This window comes from Stegodyphus dumicola, chromosome 9 (assembly GCF_044657685.1).
Source record: "Stegodyphus dumicola isolate Sdum_Otavi_A_Nest chromosome 9, ASM4465768v1".
In the NCBI taxonomy this organism is placed as follows: Eukaryota; Metazoa; Arthropoda; class Arachnida; order Araneae; family Eresidae; genus Stegodyphus; species Stegodyphus dumicola.
Genome location: NC_140776.1, coordinates 16321554 through 16342220, shown reverse-complemented (window position 1 = coordinate 16342220; position 20667 = coordinate 16321554). Strand labels below are relative to the sequence as shown.

The window sequence follows — 20667 nt, the reverse complement described above, 5'->3', positions numbered from 1 at the left end:
CACGCTAGGCCGGTATTCCAGAGGACCTTGGTTCGATTCCCGGCGAAGGCGTTGCTAATTTTTCATCTCTCCGGCTTCTCCAATTAACCTAATGTCTCTACAAATGTCTAAGATATAACTTAGAATTCTAAGCGTTTCTCAATTTGTTGCTCACAGACTACATGTGACTGTCGAAGCCTACCGTTTTGTCCTGTAGGTTTCTAAAGGATACACTTTAAATTAACTGCTTATATCACATTAGACTTGAAAATTTCAGAGTTTGGAAATTATACATGGCAAATGTCTATCACGTTTCTCTAAATACTGGTATTTTACTAAATTACTACTTTTTATTCTATTTACAGACTTCCCACTCTAATCTCAACAACAAAATGAGATTTGACCTCATTAAAATGAAATTGGAATATAATGAACTCTAGAGTTGTGATATATATATATTATAATTCAGTTTGCTTCCAATTATCTGTTTGAGAAAGAATATTCATCATTGATTCAAATATAAATTAAGTACTGAAATTAAATTGATGATCTGCGTCTCAGATTTAAGCTTATCAGGTTACATCATATTTCCTACTTTGAATTTGAAAAATAATTTATTTTGCAACTAAAAATGTAGGTATTGATCTCATCCAGTCCCAGTGAAATGATGCTGAGTACCTATAATCGATTGTATGTGACGAGGATGTAGCGAATGACATTTCCTTAAATAAATACAAATATTTCTTTAAAAGCTTTCATCGGGCTCCTATTCATTCAATAAAGCCATTTTAATTCGATTTCCCTTCTCAATAAACTCCACAATTGCGAGAAATACGGTATTTTATTCTAATAGTAGCGCAAAATAAATATGCCCCCAAATGCAAGCACAATGAAGGCTTGAATGATTGAAATCAGAAAGATTTCTTTATCAAAACTCTGAAATTACGGGAATTGAAAAAGATGACAAACGCCACTAAACGACAATGAATTCTCTTGAATGTGACGGTATTTATCGCCTCTTCTGAAACTTTAGAAATTCTATCGGCGAAATTTCTGAGAAGAAAAAGCGAATTTCGACGCCATTCCATCGATGAATAGGTTCGTTTGCAGCAAAAGAAGGAAGCTTAAGTGGTATGTGTATGGACGTTTATACATATATACATGAACGAAAAATAATAATAAAGATTTTTTGTACGCACTTACGAGGAGCTTGATAGAGGTTGGTTGTTGGCAAGGAGGAAAGGGGTAGTCGCTTGATTTGCGAATACTGTTCCTCGTATTCCGGCTGAAAAAGATGAAAATGGAACAAATTATTCTGAAAGCTCGTTACAAGCCTTTCATGAACAATAATTGTAAAAATTGCATGCACTACAAAGCTGTAAGGATGTAGATATTTTTATGTGAGACGCGGAAAAAGAATTGATTATAAATAGCAACTAGCAAATATTTCACCGACAAAGCGTTCATTCAGAATGCAAATTTCTCATTTAATCCGGCGTTTATAAGGACTGTCCTTATACGTTAAAAAACCGTTCACATTACTTTCATGGCAAACATTTCGTAACGCAGAAATAATAATAATAATGAAAATTATTGTATTTGTATATATTTATTTTTATAATTCAAGAATCGAATTTTGTTTTATTTAATATTCTCTCTATTATAATCTTTGCTTTTCAAGAAACACAAAATGTAATTGCACAAAGAAAACTTTTGATATAAAATAAATAACAAAAAATTATTCACATGATGATATTAAATAATGGATGTTTAGTTCTTTATTTCCCTGGAAACTATTTGAAGAGAAAATTTTAAGAAAGTAAAATTATAAAAAAAAAATTAGCCGCTTGCGTGGTCATTCACGTAAAATAGTTATTAGAAAAAGAAAAATTTGGATTTTTTTAGATATGGATCCCACATATATATATCTTTACAAGTAGTATAATAAACTTATGTGGCAAAATGGATAGCCGTACATTTCAGAATACAATGTGCTCAGCACGAATAATCTTCGAGATTACACATCGTTATAACTATGTACGAGGATTTTTATTTAAATCAGACAAGGATATCTAAATTTACTAAAGTGCTAAATTACTAAGCTAATATATTAAAGTGCATATAAAGAATATCAAAAGATTGGGGGGGATTTTAATAGCTAATGACATTTTACTTCTCATCGTAGAGTTTAACATATATTATCAACACCCTCGGTGATCCACTTTCCTCATGCAATAATTGCATTTCTTCAATTCTCGTTAATTATATTATGGTCATATGACACACAAACACACGATAATCGATTTCATTCCAAACGTCACATATCATGTTCGACTTGTATTCATGCTGTTTCTCGAACTGTACGGCAGTGATGATAGTTAAAAGCTGATTTTAATGAACTTCCAAATAAAGGAGTCACATGATGTAGAAGTCTGGAACCGAGTTCTTTTCAAAAAAAAAGGTTATATTAAATGCGCAGCATGTCAGTTCGAGCGCTGCGAAGTGATATATTAGAGAAGTATTAGCCGGGTATAGTGATTAGGAAAGCCTACTGGGGTACCAAAGGGCCCGGGCTTGAATCCCGGGCAAGGTATGGTTGTAACTGTCCTTCTCTTTGACACAACGGTGCCACCTATTAGGACCAAGGACCAAGGTGATGGCTTCCAGAGTACCTTTGCTGAAAACAGCAATAACATACACAACTTCGTTAAGAAATAATGAATAATTAAGAGTAGAGCATGGCTAAAATGAAGAACAAGAACCGTAAAGGGTTTAAAGGGTTCATGAGATCGATAAGAATTCCACACAAAGGGACGAAAACTTCTTTCAATTGCTGCCTTGTGAGGGCAGGGGTCAATGCCTTCCGCTACGACAATTAAGCTTTGAAAGAGGTGTTGAGTAAGGCGATACCTGCACGCGCCAGCGTAAATGGTAACAAAACCTATTAGGGGCCTCCAAAATAAAGTGGCCACTGCTTCTGGTTTTAGGACTGGACAATCTTGAATGGGCAATTGTCCATCATTAGATTCACAAAACAAATTAGAGAAGCATTAACATAGATGGAAGGGATGAGAAAATACGAATGTTTCCATACCAAGGTTTCCATGCAGTCTTAAAATGTGATATTCATAATTGGTCTCCATTTGGGCTTTAAATCATTTTCCAAAATTTTTGGACTCGGTTACAGTTCATTCAGGCAAGAAGATTTTATACACTATTTCGCACCATGTCACACAAAGCGTGTCAATTTCTAAAAACATAACACTGATGAACCTTTAAAAAAATGTATATTTAGACTGCACTATAATCACGAATCTGAACACCTCAAACAGAGTGCACAGAATATCTTGCTCTGTTGTGATACAGTCTTGGAAACTGGCCCACCGGTATATATAGGAAGCGAGCTGCTAACAGCGCAGAATATTATCAGCAGAAACATGAATATTATCAGCTGCTGACAATAACGCTTGTACATATTCAATTCCAGAAACAACAATAATTAACTTTTAAAACATTAACCAATTTTTTATATGCCCTGTTTTCTTTCACTTTATTGTTTCCGTTCCATGATAATGAAAGTTTTAGGAATACTTAACTGTTTGAAATGAATTTTGGCTTAAAAATTATATCATGTATATATATATAGATGTATCACTGTACAGTTAAATGAATATGCATACAACAGTAAAGATAATTCTTAATCAGATCTGTTATTTCAAAAGTTCTTGATTTTGGTTTTCTAACAAAAGATGAATGCACGTGTCGGACTAACAGGGAAGAAGAATTGTTGATTGTGTATGCTCATCCATTTCCAACGCGTATAAATAAAATATTTTAATGCTTGTATACCCTTTAAAACAGTTTTTCTACCAATAATAATATATTTCTTATTATCACTTGAAACGAAAACATTACTTAGGTTTATTACAAAAGAATATTGCTTCAGTAATTTTATTCTTTAAAATATGTCTTAACAATTTTCTTGAGACAAACCAGATAAAAATGGATTCAATAACAAGAGGATTTGTATCTTCTCGCGTGAAAGATTGCACAAAGCTTTTGATACATTATGGGAAAAGAAATATGTTGTAACCTAACGAACAAAAACATTGTTCACCCGAATAAAAATATATATATTCATATCTGCTATTAACGAGAATGTTCAAATAAGTCATTAGGTAAATTTAGGGCTATTAATTACTATTATTTTTATGAATTCAGTAACATGCATCAGAAAATAAAAAACACTAGTTGTCGAATTACGCACGTTTCATTTTATTAATATTATATAGGAATTAATAACAATATAAATATAAAAATATGAAATAAGAATGTAGAAAAGTACGCACATATATGGAATAAATAGTAGAGCGGATGTAAAGGGAAAAAAAAAAGAAAACGATATTTATTGCACATACATTTGCAATTTTTTATGTTATTTTCAACTGACCTCGAGGGATCGGTTGATTAAGTTAGAATAATTCGAGGAAATAAGTTTAAATGAAGTGCATAAAAGAATGAGTGTTATATGTAACAGGAAGTCACGTGGTTCCCACAAGAGATTTCGCTATAGAATATTTGTGATAGAGAATACAATAAAAAATAAAAGTAATATAAATTGCTGAAATATCTAAGTTTCCAGAGTAATATAAATTACCGAAATATTTAAGTTTCTAAAGTAATATACATTGCTGAAATATTCACGTTTCCAGTTAGAATTTGTTGCTATTATAAATTTGCTGATAACTTACGGAGAATATCAGCGTATCTACGAAGAATACTAAGAGAACCTGATTATCCTATAGACTAGTTTTATCATAAATACTGAATTTTCATAGCTTTCCTTAGAAAACATATAAACTTCAATGGAGTCTGAATAGCTAATTAAATTTAAATAAATTGTTGTCACTGTGAAGATAACGCTTATAAATTCAATCTCGCATTTGTTTAATACTGAATACCATAATTTGAACTACTTAACGTTATCTTACTCGCTTCTTGTAAAATATAAATGAATGTTAAAAAGATTAACTTTAAATTAAAACTAACTAAAATTAAATGAATTTAATAATTGATAAAAGTAACTAATATTTAGTTATATACCGATTGTAAGCAAATATGACAGTTATTTGATTTTGCGCGATAAAATTGAACATACGGAAAGATCCAGATTTGGTGTACAAATTTGTACATCAAGAGTTGAAGACAAACTGTTTCACGGATTTAACAGCTTTCTATTCTAATCATTTAAATGGAAGCTGACCGTTTATGCTGTGATAAAGTCACTCTCTATGCAAACATATGAGACAAATAGGAGCGATCGAAGCTGAACCTCGGTCTGAGATTGATTACCCAATAGGCTGTTCTATTGTTGATTTGAATTACATTGTTAGTGTTTGCTTTAGTAGCTTCATGACAATTAATTGAAATTTCTGCTAACTCATATTTAGTAATGTAGCATCCTCGCAATAAAAAGTGTTTATGAATCTCGAAAATACCTCATCGGAGTATATTCATTAAGATTTTAAGTACGAAAGTATAATTGGGACTTACGTGATCCATATATATGTTAGTTTTATGTGACGTATATAAAGCATTTGTATGTAATATTGCAAAGCTTGCGATATTAAATACAATGCACGCTTACAAGTTATAAGTGTGAATAATATGATATCATTCAAAGCAGTTATAAAACTTTTATACGCAGATTGAATGTAATAATATTTGAAACTCTTGAATATACAGGGTGAATGTGAACAAGAGGGCAAAACTTTAAGGGGTAATAGAACGCAGCTATACGAGCAATATTCTTCATAGAATGTATTTTTGGAACGCAAACGGCGAGCCGCTAGGTGGCATTGCAAAAAAAGGGTCGGTCCTCTCACCCAACGGCATTTTCTACCGTGGATTGCCTAGAGCAGCGGTTCCCAACCGCTGTTCCGCGGCACACCAGTGTGCTGTCTGAAGCACCGTGGTGTGCCGCTGGGTCTGGGTGTCACGGTGCTGTTCGCCCGCTATAACTCCTCCCGTCACTCCCCCCGCCAGTGTCATAGGTGGTCACGGCGCTGTGCAGTGCTATAACTCCTCCCCCTGCCAATCTTGACAAGTGTCCGCCGTGTCCCCGCCCCCATGAGACGCAGGCAGACGCCTCACACAGTGTCAGCAAAGAATCTCTAAGGAGAAGAATGAAAGCTTCCATAGACGCAATGTAAACCTGTTTCGCCTCTGCGCCGCTGTACCAAAGAGCCACGGCTATGCAGTGAAACACCAGCGCAGGGTGAAATTTAAACAGCGCAGTTCGAGGAGATAGTAAATTTTTTACTTTGAAATAACTCAAAATGTTTTATTTTCCTACATTTCTGGATTTTTATGAGCAAAAGGATGTTAGTTGGAATTTTGGGGCGAATTATAGAAATCCTGTCCAATTTTTACTTTCAATTTAAACAGCGAGCCGTACGAAGACAAAATTTAAATGAAATAAATTACTTAATTCTTTTCTTCTGTAAACTTAAAAAGGGGGGAAAACACATGCCATACAAAACGTAATAAATTTTTATGGATCCATAGTTAAAATTTTACAGTGAAATTTTAAAAGCAAAATTTGCAATAACTAACTGAAGCAGAAAAAAATATTTAAAGACAATTAAAGGCACCCCTAAATAAATTGAAAACACTGAAATACATTATAATTATTCGACAACAACTTTAAAAACAAATTACCATGAAAACGTTTAGACAATTATTTGGAATGACCATTGTGAAAACCAAGAGCAAAATTTTCACCCAATAGTCAAAACCATTTCATTTACAGCATTACATTTAAAAAGTCTTTAAAAGAATTTCACATAGCTAAAACCAAGTACCTCTGACTACAACTACAAAGAACGTTTTCGAACAACGTGGTAAAAGATTGCTAACATGGCCGACGGAATGCTGCATTCTTTGATGCTGCTTTGTTGCCTCGTGATGTTATTTCGCACATGCGCAGTGAGTTACGGAGGGTGGATAACTTTGGAATGGTTTGCCCCTTTAAAGTAAGCTTCAGGGATATACATAATGTGTCTCTTCGGTCTGACGGAGCCACATTTGCCCCGGGGAACCTTTACTTCTTCTCCTTAGAGATTCTTTGAGTGTCAGAGAGACAACGGCTGCTGTGAGGAGACAGACACTGATACTGCAGTGATGGACAAGTTTTTGAAAAGGAAAGAACTGGACTCTGAACAAAATCTGGAGCCAGATGAGAGCCCGAGTATGAGTGGGGGTCAAAAGAAAGCAAAGATGGTTAAATTCTCTGGCGCAAGGCAATATAGCGAAAGCTATATTTCAGTTGGATTTACTTTCACTGTAGATGAACACAAACCAACTCCACTGTGCGTGGTGTGTGGTGAAAAGCTAGCTAACAGTGCTATGGTCCCAAGCAAACTTAAACGCCATCTCCAAACGAAACACCCTTTGCTTCAAAACAAGAATGTGGACTATTTTGTTCGCCTGCGTGACAACATGGAGAAACAGGCAACTTTTATGAGAAAAACAACAAAGGTAAATGAAAGAGCTCTTAAAGCTAGCTATCAAGTTGCTGAACTTATAGCCAAGACAAAAAAGTCGCACACTGTGGCAGAGACATTAATACTTCCTGCCTGCAAAGCTATTGTAGAGGAGATGCTCGGACCTGAAGCAGCAAAGGAAATAGCCAAAGTCCCTCTCTCAAACAACACAATTTCCAGACGTATTAATGACATGTCTGCAGACATCGAAAGTGTGGTTTTGGAAAAGATCCGTATCAGTGAGAAATTTGCATTGCAACTTGACGAGTCTACTGATATCAGTGGACATGCTCAACTCTTAGCTAATGTGCGTTTTGTTGATGGTGATGCAATTAGAGAAAACTTCTTTTTTTGCAAGGTATTGCCAGGAAAAACAACAGGAGAAGAAATTTTTCGGGTCACATCAGAATACCTTGAACAAGGAGGACTTAAGTGGGAAAACTGCACAAGTGTCTGCACCGATGGAGCTGCAGCCATGGTCGGGCGCACCAAAGACTTTGTAAACAGAGTGAAGGAAAGAAATCCAGATGTGATTATTACGCATTGTTTTTTACACCGCGAGGCCCTCGTAGCCAAGACTTTACCATCAGCCTTAGTTCATGTGTTGGATGATGTTGTGCCCATGGTAAACATTGTAAAGTCACGACCCATGAAAAGTCGCATATTTGCAGCTTTGTGTGAGGAGATGGGAGCAAAGCATAAAACCTTGCTGTTTCATACGGAGGTCCGGTGGTTGTCGCGTGGCAAGGTCTTGGTTCGTGTGTATGAGCTGCGGGAGGAACTTAAAGTGTTTCTGACGAATGAGGGGTCAGATTACGCAAAGCAGCTTGCAAGTGATGAGTGGTGTGCAAGGCTGGCATACCTGGCAGATATATTTCATCATCTGAATGAATTGAACGCCCGAATGCAAGGCCGAAATGAAAACCTGCTTACAAGTACAGATAAAATAAATGGATTCCGTTCAAAGGTGCAACTCTGGCATCAACACGTGGAAAGTGGCAATCTTGAAATGTTCACACTCACAATGCAATGGCAAGGTGTTCACACTGCTGCACTGTGTGAGATAATAGTTAAGCATTTAAAACTCTTGAGGAGAAGTTGTCATTTTATTTCTCTTCAGTCTCCACTGAATGCCTTGACTGGGTTAGGGACCCTTATAGCTCAGCATCAGTTGTTGGAAAGGAAATGACTTTACAGGAGCAGGAGGAACTAATTGAACTGAGACAAAATCGTGGTTGCAAGCTAAGATTTGCTGATCTACCTTTGGACAGTTTTTGGTTGGATACTGCCAAGGAGTTCCCCCTTCGGGCAAACAAAGCTATTTTGACATTGCTCCCTTTTTCCACTACATATCTGTGTGAGATTAGCTTTTCAAGCATGATTGCTATGAAAACCAAATACAGAGAGAGACTGAGAACTGTTGACGAAGAGCTACGTGTGTGTCTTTCTTCGATTCCAGCCAGAATATCAGCTTTGTGTTCAGCCAAACAGGCCCAGGTTTCGCACTGAAATTATTTTATAATTTTTCACTATTCTGTTTACTTAATATTTCATAATAAAGTAATTATAAAATACTTTCTTTGTGCTTATTTGATTCCTATTCAAGAGAATTACTTTATTATAGTCAATATAGGCACAGAGTTAATTTTTTAACATTTTCTAATGGTGGTGTGCCTCGTGATTTTTTTCCCCGCGACAAGTGTGCCTTGGCCAAAAAAGGTTGGGAAACGCTGGCCTAGAGGATGCCTGGTTATACACGACGGAATTTCAAGACGATAGATTGGTAGAGGCGGTCCGATAGCTTGGCTACCTTGATCTCTCGTGTTGGGAAGTTTAGGTGTGGGGCCATATGAAAAGTCTTATGTACGAGTGCCTTATTGAAACCATTATGGGTCTAGTCGTCAAGGGCCACCCTTCCTGCAGGCGATATTCGGGAATTGCCTGGTGTCTTCCCAAATGTGCGTCAATCCCTATCCCGCAGGTGTAAAACCTGCATTACAGCTGGAACGCGTTTTGAGCAATTTCTAAGAGCATGTTCTGTTAATGAAATGTTTCCTGAAGTAGTATATCCTCTCATTTCTGTGTTAAAATGTCTTTAAATGTGACCGTGGACCTTTAACTTCTCACAGTTTGCTTTCCGACCATGCATTCTATGATGAATATTGCTCTTATGGTTGCCCTCTTGTTCAGATTCACAGTTTTTATTGAATTTAATACATTTGATTTATTACATATTCTTATTTCTATCTTTTAGACATAATTTAATTTGGAAAATTTAATTTAATAACTTAATTTTGCAATAGCTGACTTTTGAATGCTGTAATCCCTCTGCACATTCAAGTGTCCAATAGGTGTTTCAGGTAAACACTTAATTCTCATTGCTGTTATATATTAACGCTCGTTTGTGTATTTAATGCATATGCGCGTTCTCGCTTCTGTTATATATTAACGCTCGTTTGTGTAATGCATATGTGCGTTCTCGCTTCTGTTATATATTAAAGCACGTGTGTATATAGCTTTATAGATGTATAACCTAGCGTAATATTCTTAGAATTGAGATTAATAGTCCACTAATTATTCCTTTTATGGGACCCTATGGTGCTAATTTAAAAATATCAAGCTTGGAATGGCAGTAATAATTTTATGTATGTAGAAAATCGACTGTAAATGTTAAGAAACTTAAAAAGCGCTAAGCACGTTTCTAGAGGAAAAGCCTAGATACTTAATTTCTATTTAGTTATAATAAAAAGCAGCTAATTTGTAGAAGAAGACTAAGTATATATGGCTTATTTCCAAATTTCGCTTACGTATGCTGTCCCAGAAGAAAAGAAAGGAAATTCAAGATAAATTAATATTTAAAATTTGAGCAATGCATTACATAAAATGACTACAAATATAATTATACAATTTGAAATATAAAAAAATCAATTGACAATTTTTAGATAAAAATTTAGCAGTTCAATAAAAATAATTTGTTTTCCACTTCATCTCAAATCCGTTACCTTGAGATTATTTTACCCAATTAGTTCGTAAAACCGCATAAAGGGGAACAACACATATTTATGGAAGTCAAACTTAGCTTGATTAGTTTATCTATGCCACTGGATACGTACCGCATCTTTTAGACAGATTTAGAAACTAATTTTGGATACAATAATCTCAAGGTAACAAACTTGACATGAAGTGGAAGATAAATTATTTTTATATTGACTTTAACTTCTCACAGTTTGCTTTCCGACCATGCATTCTATGATGAATATTGCTCTTATGGTTGCCCTCTTGTTCAGATTCACAGTTTTTATTGAATTTAATACATTTGATTTATTACATATTCTTATTTCTATCTTTTAGACATAATTTAATTTGGAAAATTTAATTTAATAACTTAATTTTGCAATAGCTGACTTTTGAATGCTGTAATCCCTCTGCACATTCAAGTGTCCAATAGGTGTTTCAGGTAAACACTTAATTCTCATTGCTGTTATATATTAACGCTCGTTTGTGTATTTAATGCATATGCGCGTTCTCGCTTCTGTTATATATTAACGCTCGTTTGTGTAATGCATATGTGCGTTCTCGCTTCTGTTATATATTAAAGCACGTGTGTATATAGCTTTATAGATGTATAACCTAGCGTAATATTCTTAGAATTGAGATTAATAGTCCACTAATTATTCCTTTTATGGGACCCTATGGTGCTAATTTAAAAATATCAAGCTTGGAATGGCAGTAATAATTTTATGTATGTAGAAAATCGACTGTAAATGTTAAGAAACTTAAAAAGCGCTAAGCACGTTTCTAGAGGAAAAGCCTAGATACTTAATTTCTATTTAGTTATAATAAAAAGCAGCTAATTTGTAGAAGAAGACTAAGTATATATGGCTTATTTCCAAATTTCGCTTACGTATGCTGTCCCAGAAGAAAAGAAAGGAAATTCAAGATAAATTAATATTTAAAATTTGAGCAATGCATTACATAAAATGACTACAAATATAATTATACAATTTGAAATATAAAAAAATCAATTGACAATTTTTAGATAAAAATTTAGCAGTTCAATAAAAATAATTTGTTTTCCACTTCATCTCAAATCCGTTACCTTGAGATTATTTTACCCAATTAGTTCGTAAAACCGCATAAAGGGGAACAACACATATTTATGGAAGTCAAACTTAGCTTGATTAGTTTATCTATGCCACTGGATACGTACCGCATCTTTTAGACAGATTTAGAAACTAATTTTGGATACAATAATCTCAAGGTAACAAACTTGACATGAAGTGGAAGATAAATTATTTTTATATTGATTTATTAAAGAAAAAAACTTCTATCATTAAATTTTATTATTAATATAACACACTAATAGCTCATACTTTAAATAATTAAATTTCTTTATTTTAAAAAATAAATTAGGTTACAAAACAAAGAGGTTGAATAACATGAAACTTGAAAGGGACAGGTATTTTTTCCTACGATCACACATTTTAAGATTTATATCTTAAGAATTTCAGTAAAGTAAAGAAGAAACATTGCATTGCTTATTAAAAACAAAGCACCGATGGTTCTTAGAAACAGTTTTCCTTTAATTCTGTTAGTAATAACGCCTTTTAAACACAACGCACTGATACGTTTCCTGCAGCAATGTTGTTTGCATTTTATGTTGAAAAAATCTCTTGTAGAGAACCAATTCTTCATCAAGCAAAACGTGCCCTCTTTTCGTTTCAGTTAATTTCTAAGAAAATGTACTTATTTTTGTAAAAATTTTCAGTAATGATTATAAACCTTTTCATGCATTTTCTTATTCTAAAATTGGATTTATTTTCTCATTACCTAGTAAACAATGCTCCTTGTCGTTGTAATTAGACAACGCGTTTCAACGAACTTTGGAGTGCTCGGGTGCAAAACTGCTCGGGAAACTCTTTGAAAATAAATTGTTTCCTTTTGCATGACTGTCGAATAATCAACTATCCAGAAGTTATGGAGCCTCAACAAGTACAAAAATGCATGGTAGATGGTAATGTGTAAGCGGCAAGTTTTCAGAAACAAATTTCAAAAAATGATTCGCAGCCTGAATGTACTACACGTGTTTTTTTATGTATAGGGGTGATATGTATAAACTAATAAGCATATATATAAGGCACTTATGATTGTTATATATAAGTGAGTTATACATGTTTTATATATATATCTTAAAATCATGAAGTAATACTGTAACATAATACCGGATGTGCGATTACATCCATAACAAAAATAACATAATGTGACTTCTCCCAGTTGCTACTATTCAATGGTTTTTAAACATATTTAATGTGATTTTTTAAACTAATTGGAGAAATCAAATTACAACCAAGTAATTGTTATACTAGTAACGTGTTTGGAACCTCTAAAACTAAAATATTATTGAGTAAATTCCACTGAGGTTATTATTAAAAATTGCATTCTTCCTCAGTTTTTGATGAGCATTTTATTACAGCCACCAATTACTTGATGATAGGTAAAAAATTAAACAATGTTATTTAATTTTGTTCATTTGCCATTTCTGATAACATTTCTTATATTGCTCCTTAAGAATAATAAAAAAGTACATATGATGTTTGAATCCTTATCCTGAGGTTTTGCAGTCAAAAGAGGGGGATCTGTCATTATTCCTTTTTGGCATAATAAAAAATATTGCTGAATGTTTAATGAATAAATTTTTAGGAGTGTAATAGAAATTAAAGATAATTTATAAATTCTTCAGTTTTGTTCTCCATCTCTAATGAAATCAGCAGCCAACAAAAATATTGTAGCACCTAAGGACATGTTTACGAAAACTTTTAGGGCACTGGATTTAAACGGTGCCCTTTATTGGTTTAACGGTACCCACTGGATTTAAACGGGCATAACGCTGTTTATGCAACTCAGTCAGATGCAAGATTTATACTAAATGTATATTTGAATACATTCCTTGCAATAAATAATTTATACACTGAGTTAGCCCAGATTTTTTCAGAGACTTTTATAAGATTAAACATCTAGATCTTACTTCGTTACTGATCATTACCACCAGTGATAATTAAATATTTTGATTGTGAGTAATTCTTCTTCTAGAATGGCCACTGCTTTTATAGCAGTATGCTAATTCACCTAACTTATGTAAAAAGTAGATAGTGCTTAAAAGGTATACGGTTTTACAGTATTGGCTGATCTTTCGGGCTCAGCATGAATGGATTTTTATAATCTATTCAGATCTAAGCTGATTCATATATTAATAAAATTATCAGGTTGTCATTTCCAGATTCTGAGAACACACTATACTATATATTTTTTAGACAAAATTTATGTGATGTACCATTATTTCTTATCTTAGTCTTAATTATTCTCCTGAATTAATTAACCTCATACATATTTATTTAATTTAAATATGAGTTAATTCTACAAGCCCGAGACAACTAAATTATTTTTGTTGCTGTTTTTTCTCAAACGTCGCCAAAATGTCTGCCTTATAATATCTGAGCCCAGAAGAAACCCTTTTTACACCATGCAAGGATGCTGCATGCACTAACCCGTCTAACTGGAAAAGGTACATCGTAAGTATGGCTTCCCTGAGGATCGCTAGGAGTTCTGGTACTCGACCTGAGGCTGTCACATTCGCTGCCTTCCTCCACGACATACCCGGGTACTCGGGTAGTTGCATAGGGTGAGGGGAAGTAGAGGGAGTCCTTGGGTACTTCGTACGCTGTCTCTCCGTGTCCCTTCTTACCCAAGACGCTCATGCTCAGGGTGTCACCTTTATGAGAGGCTCGTGATTGACTATCTGTAAGAAGAGGAAAATGTGAAGTAAGTTGCTGAGGGCTTACTAGTCACACAACAATTTAAATTTATGTTCTTACCCGAAATTAGCCTAATTAAAAATACTTTATATAATTAACATTACATGAAGACTTACAAAAAGTGTTTCTTTGATTTATATTAAAATATAAATCAAGGAAAAATATTTCATTGTTATTTCATACTTCGTTATAAATGTAAAGAAAAGGAAACATAATATCAATTTCTTAGCGTATTTTTCCAGACAGTTGTATTTTTAACATTTTTCACGGCGAAGAAGATTTCATTTTATTTTTCTAAAGAACAAATTCAAAGTTAGAAGTTTTGAGTGGACATTGATAAATCAAAGCTTTAATTAAGTTGATTGTGGTGGTAAAGAAATCTCATGAGATGAAGAGAAATCACATAGAATGTATTAGTACTGATCTTTCCATTTTCTCACATCCATCAGATGTTCAGCGAATCATATTGTTGCGTTCTGCAGGTTTGTAGATTTGGAGTGATTAACGATAACACTTTCTGAAGAATGGAAACATAATTTATTAGCCAGTATTACTCTGGGCAGCTCCAAAAACGCGTTTACAATCGTCGAAAAACTACAACAAACACACTGAGAAAATCAGCAACACAGCCTTCCGGCTATCAGGCTATAACGGTGAAGGCAGCTTCAAGCAAAGCACTGTAAGACAGCTCCCGACTCGGTTCGGTCGTTCTCGGAACTCAACGATGCACACACTCGATCCACCAACTCGCGATACACTCGATGACCAACTCGACAACTAGACTAGACTGCCACTCCGCGTACAGGCAGGGTTTATATATCCTTTAGCCTGCCTCCGAGAACACTGCGGGCCAAACCGGTAAGAATTCGTTCTAGAATGTTCTGCATCCGTCCACAGCATATCGCCAATTTTGTAGCCAAATGTGTGGAAATCGGCGATTTCGCGCCAAATATGGCAACACAGCCTGGCCTTACCATTTTCTGGCAACCCTAAATCCGCCTTGAGGGGAGGCTATCTTACCGCAGCTGGACACTTTAAAAATATGCATAGTGCATATCCAAGAAACTATACCAACCAGTACGCAAACGAACTGTTAAAAATAATAGTAAGAGCCAAGCTAATATACTCCGAAGTTATCTTTGTATATACAAACAAACATTAAATTCTCCAAAAGAATTCGATAAAGTGCAGTTTTTATTGGGAAAACATTATAGCATCAAAACCCATAACTTTAACCGCGAAAACTCGAATTAGAATTCATGTCATATAACGATATTTTGAAATATGTTTATTTGATACTGCTTATTTGATAACGGAATTTTAGAATATATTGAATGCCATGAAAATAAATTCGGACTTTTAACACTAATAAGGAACATGATCTTTCTATTTTTTTACACATATCATAATGTAATTTCATGATTACAGTAGGATGATGAGTTATAGTTTGGGAGATTAAGCTCCATTCATCCATCGATATGGTCTTCAAGATACTGTACTATATATTGATACTGATTCCATTTTGAGGCTTCTTTTCCAAGGACTGTCCACAATGTCTCAATCAAGTCAAAGGATTACGTTGCGCAGTTTATACCTTCAATGCCTTCAGTTTTCAGAAATGAATTAGGTTTGCTAAGTCTACAATGCTACAGGAGTAATACGACAAGAAGCAATTCATAACTGAATGAATCTCGAAGAAACCTACTGTAATCTTGGTTTCATCTCGGGCTCTTTACGTAGATGCGTATTTTCTCTTAGAATATAGAGGAAATACATTCGTTGATCTTTATTCATGTCTGTCCTCCATTCATCACATCTGCACCACAGTAACGATCATATATTCATTTTTCGTAGAAAAAAACAGAACTTATTTAGTAACTTTAGCACCTTGACACAATTTGACGGTCTTTTACAGATGAAATGGTAAAAATTACTTACCGGGTACAAGTTAGCGATTTTCTCATTTTTTTAACATTCCAAAACTATCGAAATTTATTGTAAGTCAGCAAAATATTATCAAAGAAAAAATTAAGATACAAATTAAAATTTTTAAATAAAAAAATATATGATATATTTAAAAACTAAAAACACATTTTTTCGAGAAGAACTTCTTTAATATTTTAGCCCTGTTTTTTTTTCCCCACGTACACAGTCAGCTGTTTTGGCTTAAGAATATCAGAGAATAACACAAACTCGGCAATGCGTACCTGTTATCCATCAAACTCATCATTGTTCTCTTTAACGGTTGGCTGCCAAAATACTACATTCCCTCAGAAGGTTTGTCACAGTTTCTTCACTCGCTGGCAAACCCCACATACGATATTTTAAAACTAAGATGAAGGCAAAAAATATCACGATTTATCTCTAAAAATCGTTTGGGATACAACAAAATGGCGACGTTGCTTGACTGAAGGATTATTATGACTATGGTTGTCTGGAAAATGTTTACACTCATATCTGTCGATTTCTACTAAGGTGGTTTCATTAATACGTCTGTATCATTTGTTGAATAAAATTGAAAGACTAATATCGCCGAATGGCAACAGTCATGTGAGTTGGATAAAAATGTTTTATTTCGAACAGTGTTGCCATTCTAGCTTTCAAATCGCCGAAATTATTAATAAAAAATTTCTCGATTTCGAAGTGCAAAATTTTACGCCTAAATTATGCATTTATATATTATGTTGGTCTCAACATTGATTGAAATTTTACTATGATTTGCAATGCAAAAAACAGAATGGTTAATTTCGATTGTGTAATTATATATATTTCGCTCATTCCATAAGAGGATAAACTATATCGTTGATTGCTTCATAATACACTTTATAAAAGAAAATAGACGCACCAAGAAGGAATCATCCGATTTATTTGAGATTTCCTATGCATAAATGTTTTAACCCTTTATCGGGCCCAGCCCATTTATTTTCAGAATTCATAGTTTATGCAAGTATTAGGGAAAAGTAGCTCGTTTATGACCAAAAATATTATTTTTGGAATTCTGTTATTGTTGTTGTTGTTTATAATAGGGGTGGTAACATATTTACCACCGCCCGGTATAAGCAATGGCATTTTACTGAGTTGTGCAAAAGAAAAAAATCATCATTACAAAAATATCACAAATAAACATGTATTTTTGATGAAAACTGTGTATTCTTGATTATTTAAATATACAGAGTTTGAAAGAGATCGTATCATTAGATTGAAAGAGGCAAGTTGGGCAAATCGGAAAGTCGCTCGTCATATGAGTCGAAGCGATGCAGTGATTAGAAGATGCTGGCAAGAATGGGTGGACAGGGGCAGATTTCAACGTCTTGATGATAGTGGTCGACCTAAGGTAACAACAGATCGGGAAGACAGAGTGATTGTGAAATCAGCTGTCACAGCGCCTGATTCATCGCTTTAAACCATCAGACGTGCGACCCGTACACGAGTGTCCACCATGACCCTTTACAGACGGCTGATAGAGCGAAATCTACGCACGTACCGAACGTTGCGCCACCTGCCACTCTCGCCTGCACACTGTCGAGCCAGATTACTGTGGTGCTTGGCTCTATTAGGTTGGAATAATGCTGACTGGGGCATATAGCGACGAATCCCGCTTCCAATTGCGTCTTGACCATCATCGAAAACGTGTCTGGAGACGCCCAGAACAGCGTGCTGATCCTGCTTTTACTATTGCACGCCACACAGGCCCTCAACCAGAAGTTATGGTTTGTTGTTCCATTTTTCTTGACAGCCGGACCCCTTTTGTCGTCATTAGAGCTACTTACAGCACAGCGATAAGTCAACGACTTTCTGAGACCTGGTTTTGCTACCGTTCATTTTGTAGTACCCTGGCCTTATTTTTCTGAAAGATAATGCCAGACCGCATACGGCACGTGTTGCTATGTATTTAACTATGCTTGTATTTAACTATCTTACAGCTTGTTAAACATTTCCTTAGCCAGATATCTCTCCCATTGAGCATGTCTGGGATATGGTAGGAAGACTATTGCATCTATCAGGGAATGTTGATGACCTAGTCTGACAATTCGAACAAATTTGGCAAGAAATACCGCAGAAGGCCTTCCGGGAGCTTTATCAGTCTATGCCACGCCGTGTGGCAGCTTGCATCCAGGCTAGAGTTAGGTCAACACTTTACTGAGCTCGTTACTTTGTAACTACGTAACTTTGAAATAAATCATTCAATGTTTTTGATTTTTTAATCATTTTCTATTCTACACATAATCTTCCTATCCACCAATTGTTGTCTCCATCGGACAATTTCTTCTTGGTTCGTCAATTTGTTTGTTATAGAGTGTTATATACATTAGCCTAAATGGGCGTTGGCCCAGAAAGGATACTAATTTCGTTTTGGCATTTTGCGTTGCTTCACTATAAAATTCTATATCAATTTTCAAATTGTTGCCATCAAATATTAGGGTTCTACATTATATTTGAAGAAATCAAATAATTAAGAATCTGCATGATGTATGTATGCATGTTTCCAGCATTGTGAAAAAACGACGGTACCTAGAGACATAATAACGTAGTCCTTCGCTCGAATATCGACATCTGAAATCCCAAATATGGAATTTGTTTTATTAGCCATTTCCTATTTTGTCAAATGTTAACGAATTTTTGAACTCAACGATTTCAAAGCTTTCCATTGACATTAACATCGCTTGCATCTTGAAGCATGGATATTTTATGCGCGACTTTTTATTGCATTTCTTACTGGTATTATGTTGATAACTTAGCAATGAGACGCTACACTGTTTAACGGTATTTTGCGTCGAATGACTGTATGTCTGTATCATTTTTCAAGTTCCGTTTTGAAATTCCTTGTGGAAAAAAACGCTCCTTTGGGCGTAATATAAAAATATGAAAGCTTTCAGGTTTTTTTACTTATATTAAATATGCTAAATTTCGTAGCTTAAATATACTCTTTATTTTTTTATTTTAATTTCGTATTATAATTTTAGGTACTAAAGTATTTTCTCTTATTTATTACTATCGAAATGCAAATTGTTGCCATTCGAGAAAAATATGTTGAATATTTAATAAAGAAAGGCTTAAAAACATGTGAAATTAGTGAAGTTTCAGTGTTTACACTAATAAAAAATTCCTTCTAATATTCGATTTTAGAAAAATTTGCAAAAATACTAATGTCAAAATGTTTTTAAATAACGGGTTTTCCTTGAAAATAAACCTAAAAAATATGCTGCATTTTTAATGTAAACTCAAACGTTAAAAGTTGCCATTTTTAACTCTTATAAAACTAATTGCAAATTATTTGTTGGAATAAAATTTAAACAAATCTTATGAATACTGGAAACCAGACACAAGGGAATGTACCATTCAAATAAAACAGTAATAGAGTAAATTGCAGAATTGAAGAAGCTTAAAAAATAAGTAAATTAAGTTATTCTTCAGTTTGAATTTATTTTCAACAAACAGCATTTGCAATCATATCAGCTTAAATTAATGAACACTTTTTCATTATTATTTTCATCGCGTAACAATGTTTTCAGTAAGAATCATTAAAATCGATATTTGTTTCTAGGATGAGTGTCAAAAATTCTATTTCGTAGTTTTTAATTAATTAAGTCTGAAGTTTTCGTGTATTTGAAGAAATGATGTTTCAGATTCATTTAAAAATGGCCAAAACTGGGAACGTTTTGATAAATTAGAATACCTGAGAATATAGCAATCCGTATCTATATTTCTTTTGCATGTTACGTTATTCTATCATTAAAATTATGGATATTTTGCATTATCCTATTATTTTTATATCAAAACTAATTTGTTTATAAAAAGTTTTAGTAACGTATATTTTTTATACATTAATTTGTTCCGTAACACTTTAGAATTAATATATAGCTTTCTTTTCATTTATCTCGCATACTTTTGGAAATATTTCAGTCCTTAAAGATGTTCCTTAAAGATGGAAATATCTCAGTCCTTAAAGATGTCCTTAAAAATGTTCAATACATTTCCATTAAAGCATGAATTCCACCCAATTGGACAATTAAATTTTCTATTAATCAGGAAAATTCTACACTAAAATATTATTAAATTAAGACAAATAAAAAAAAAAGAATCTGAAAGTTTTCAGTTTTTAACGTTTTGTTTGCTACCTTTATTTATTAAATATCATGTTCTTCGCATATTAACCATAAAACTCACTTCAACGGCAATGTCACACAATAATTTAAAAAGAGCATAAAATTTCCGATACACAGCCTCGCGCGCTGGAGATAGATTTTTTTTCGTACAGTGTTGCCATTGCTCGCTAAATCTGATGGCTCTAGGTACCGTTGTTTCCCCACAGTGCGAGAAACATACATACA

The 20667-nt window shown here is 34.1% G+C and overlaps 1 protein-coding gene across 7 annotated transcripts in view; it reads right to left on the bottom strand.

The window, feature by feature from the left end:
• The window catches only part of LOC118184793 (cell adhesion molecule Dscam1-like), a 1226874-nt gene that overhangs the window by 117994 nt on the left and 1088213 nt on the right, over positions 1-20667 (bottom strand). For 2 of the 7 annotated variants that reach the window (XM_085823248.1, XM_085823252.1), the window contains 2 exons: positions 14069-14319; positions 1183-1264 (listed from right to left, as the gene is read on the bottom strand). In XM_085823248.1, coding sequence (XP_085679374.1) covers positions 1183-1264; positions 14069-14319 — 333 coding nt within the window. Of the gene's footprint in view, positions 1-1178; positions 1265-14068; positions 14320-20667 lie in introns of all 7 variants that reach the window. The other 5 variants (XM_085823249.1, XM_085823251.1, XM_085823250.1 and 2 more) reach the window with 5 other exon arrangements.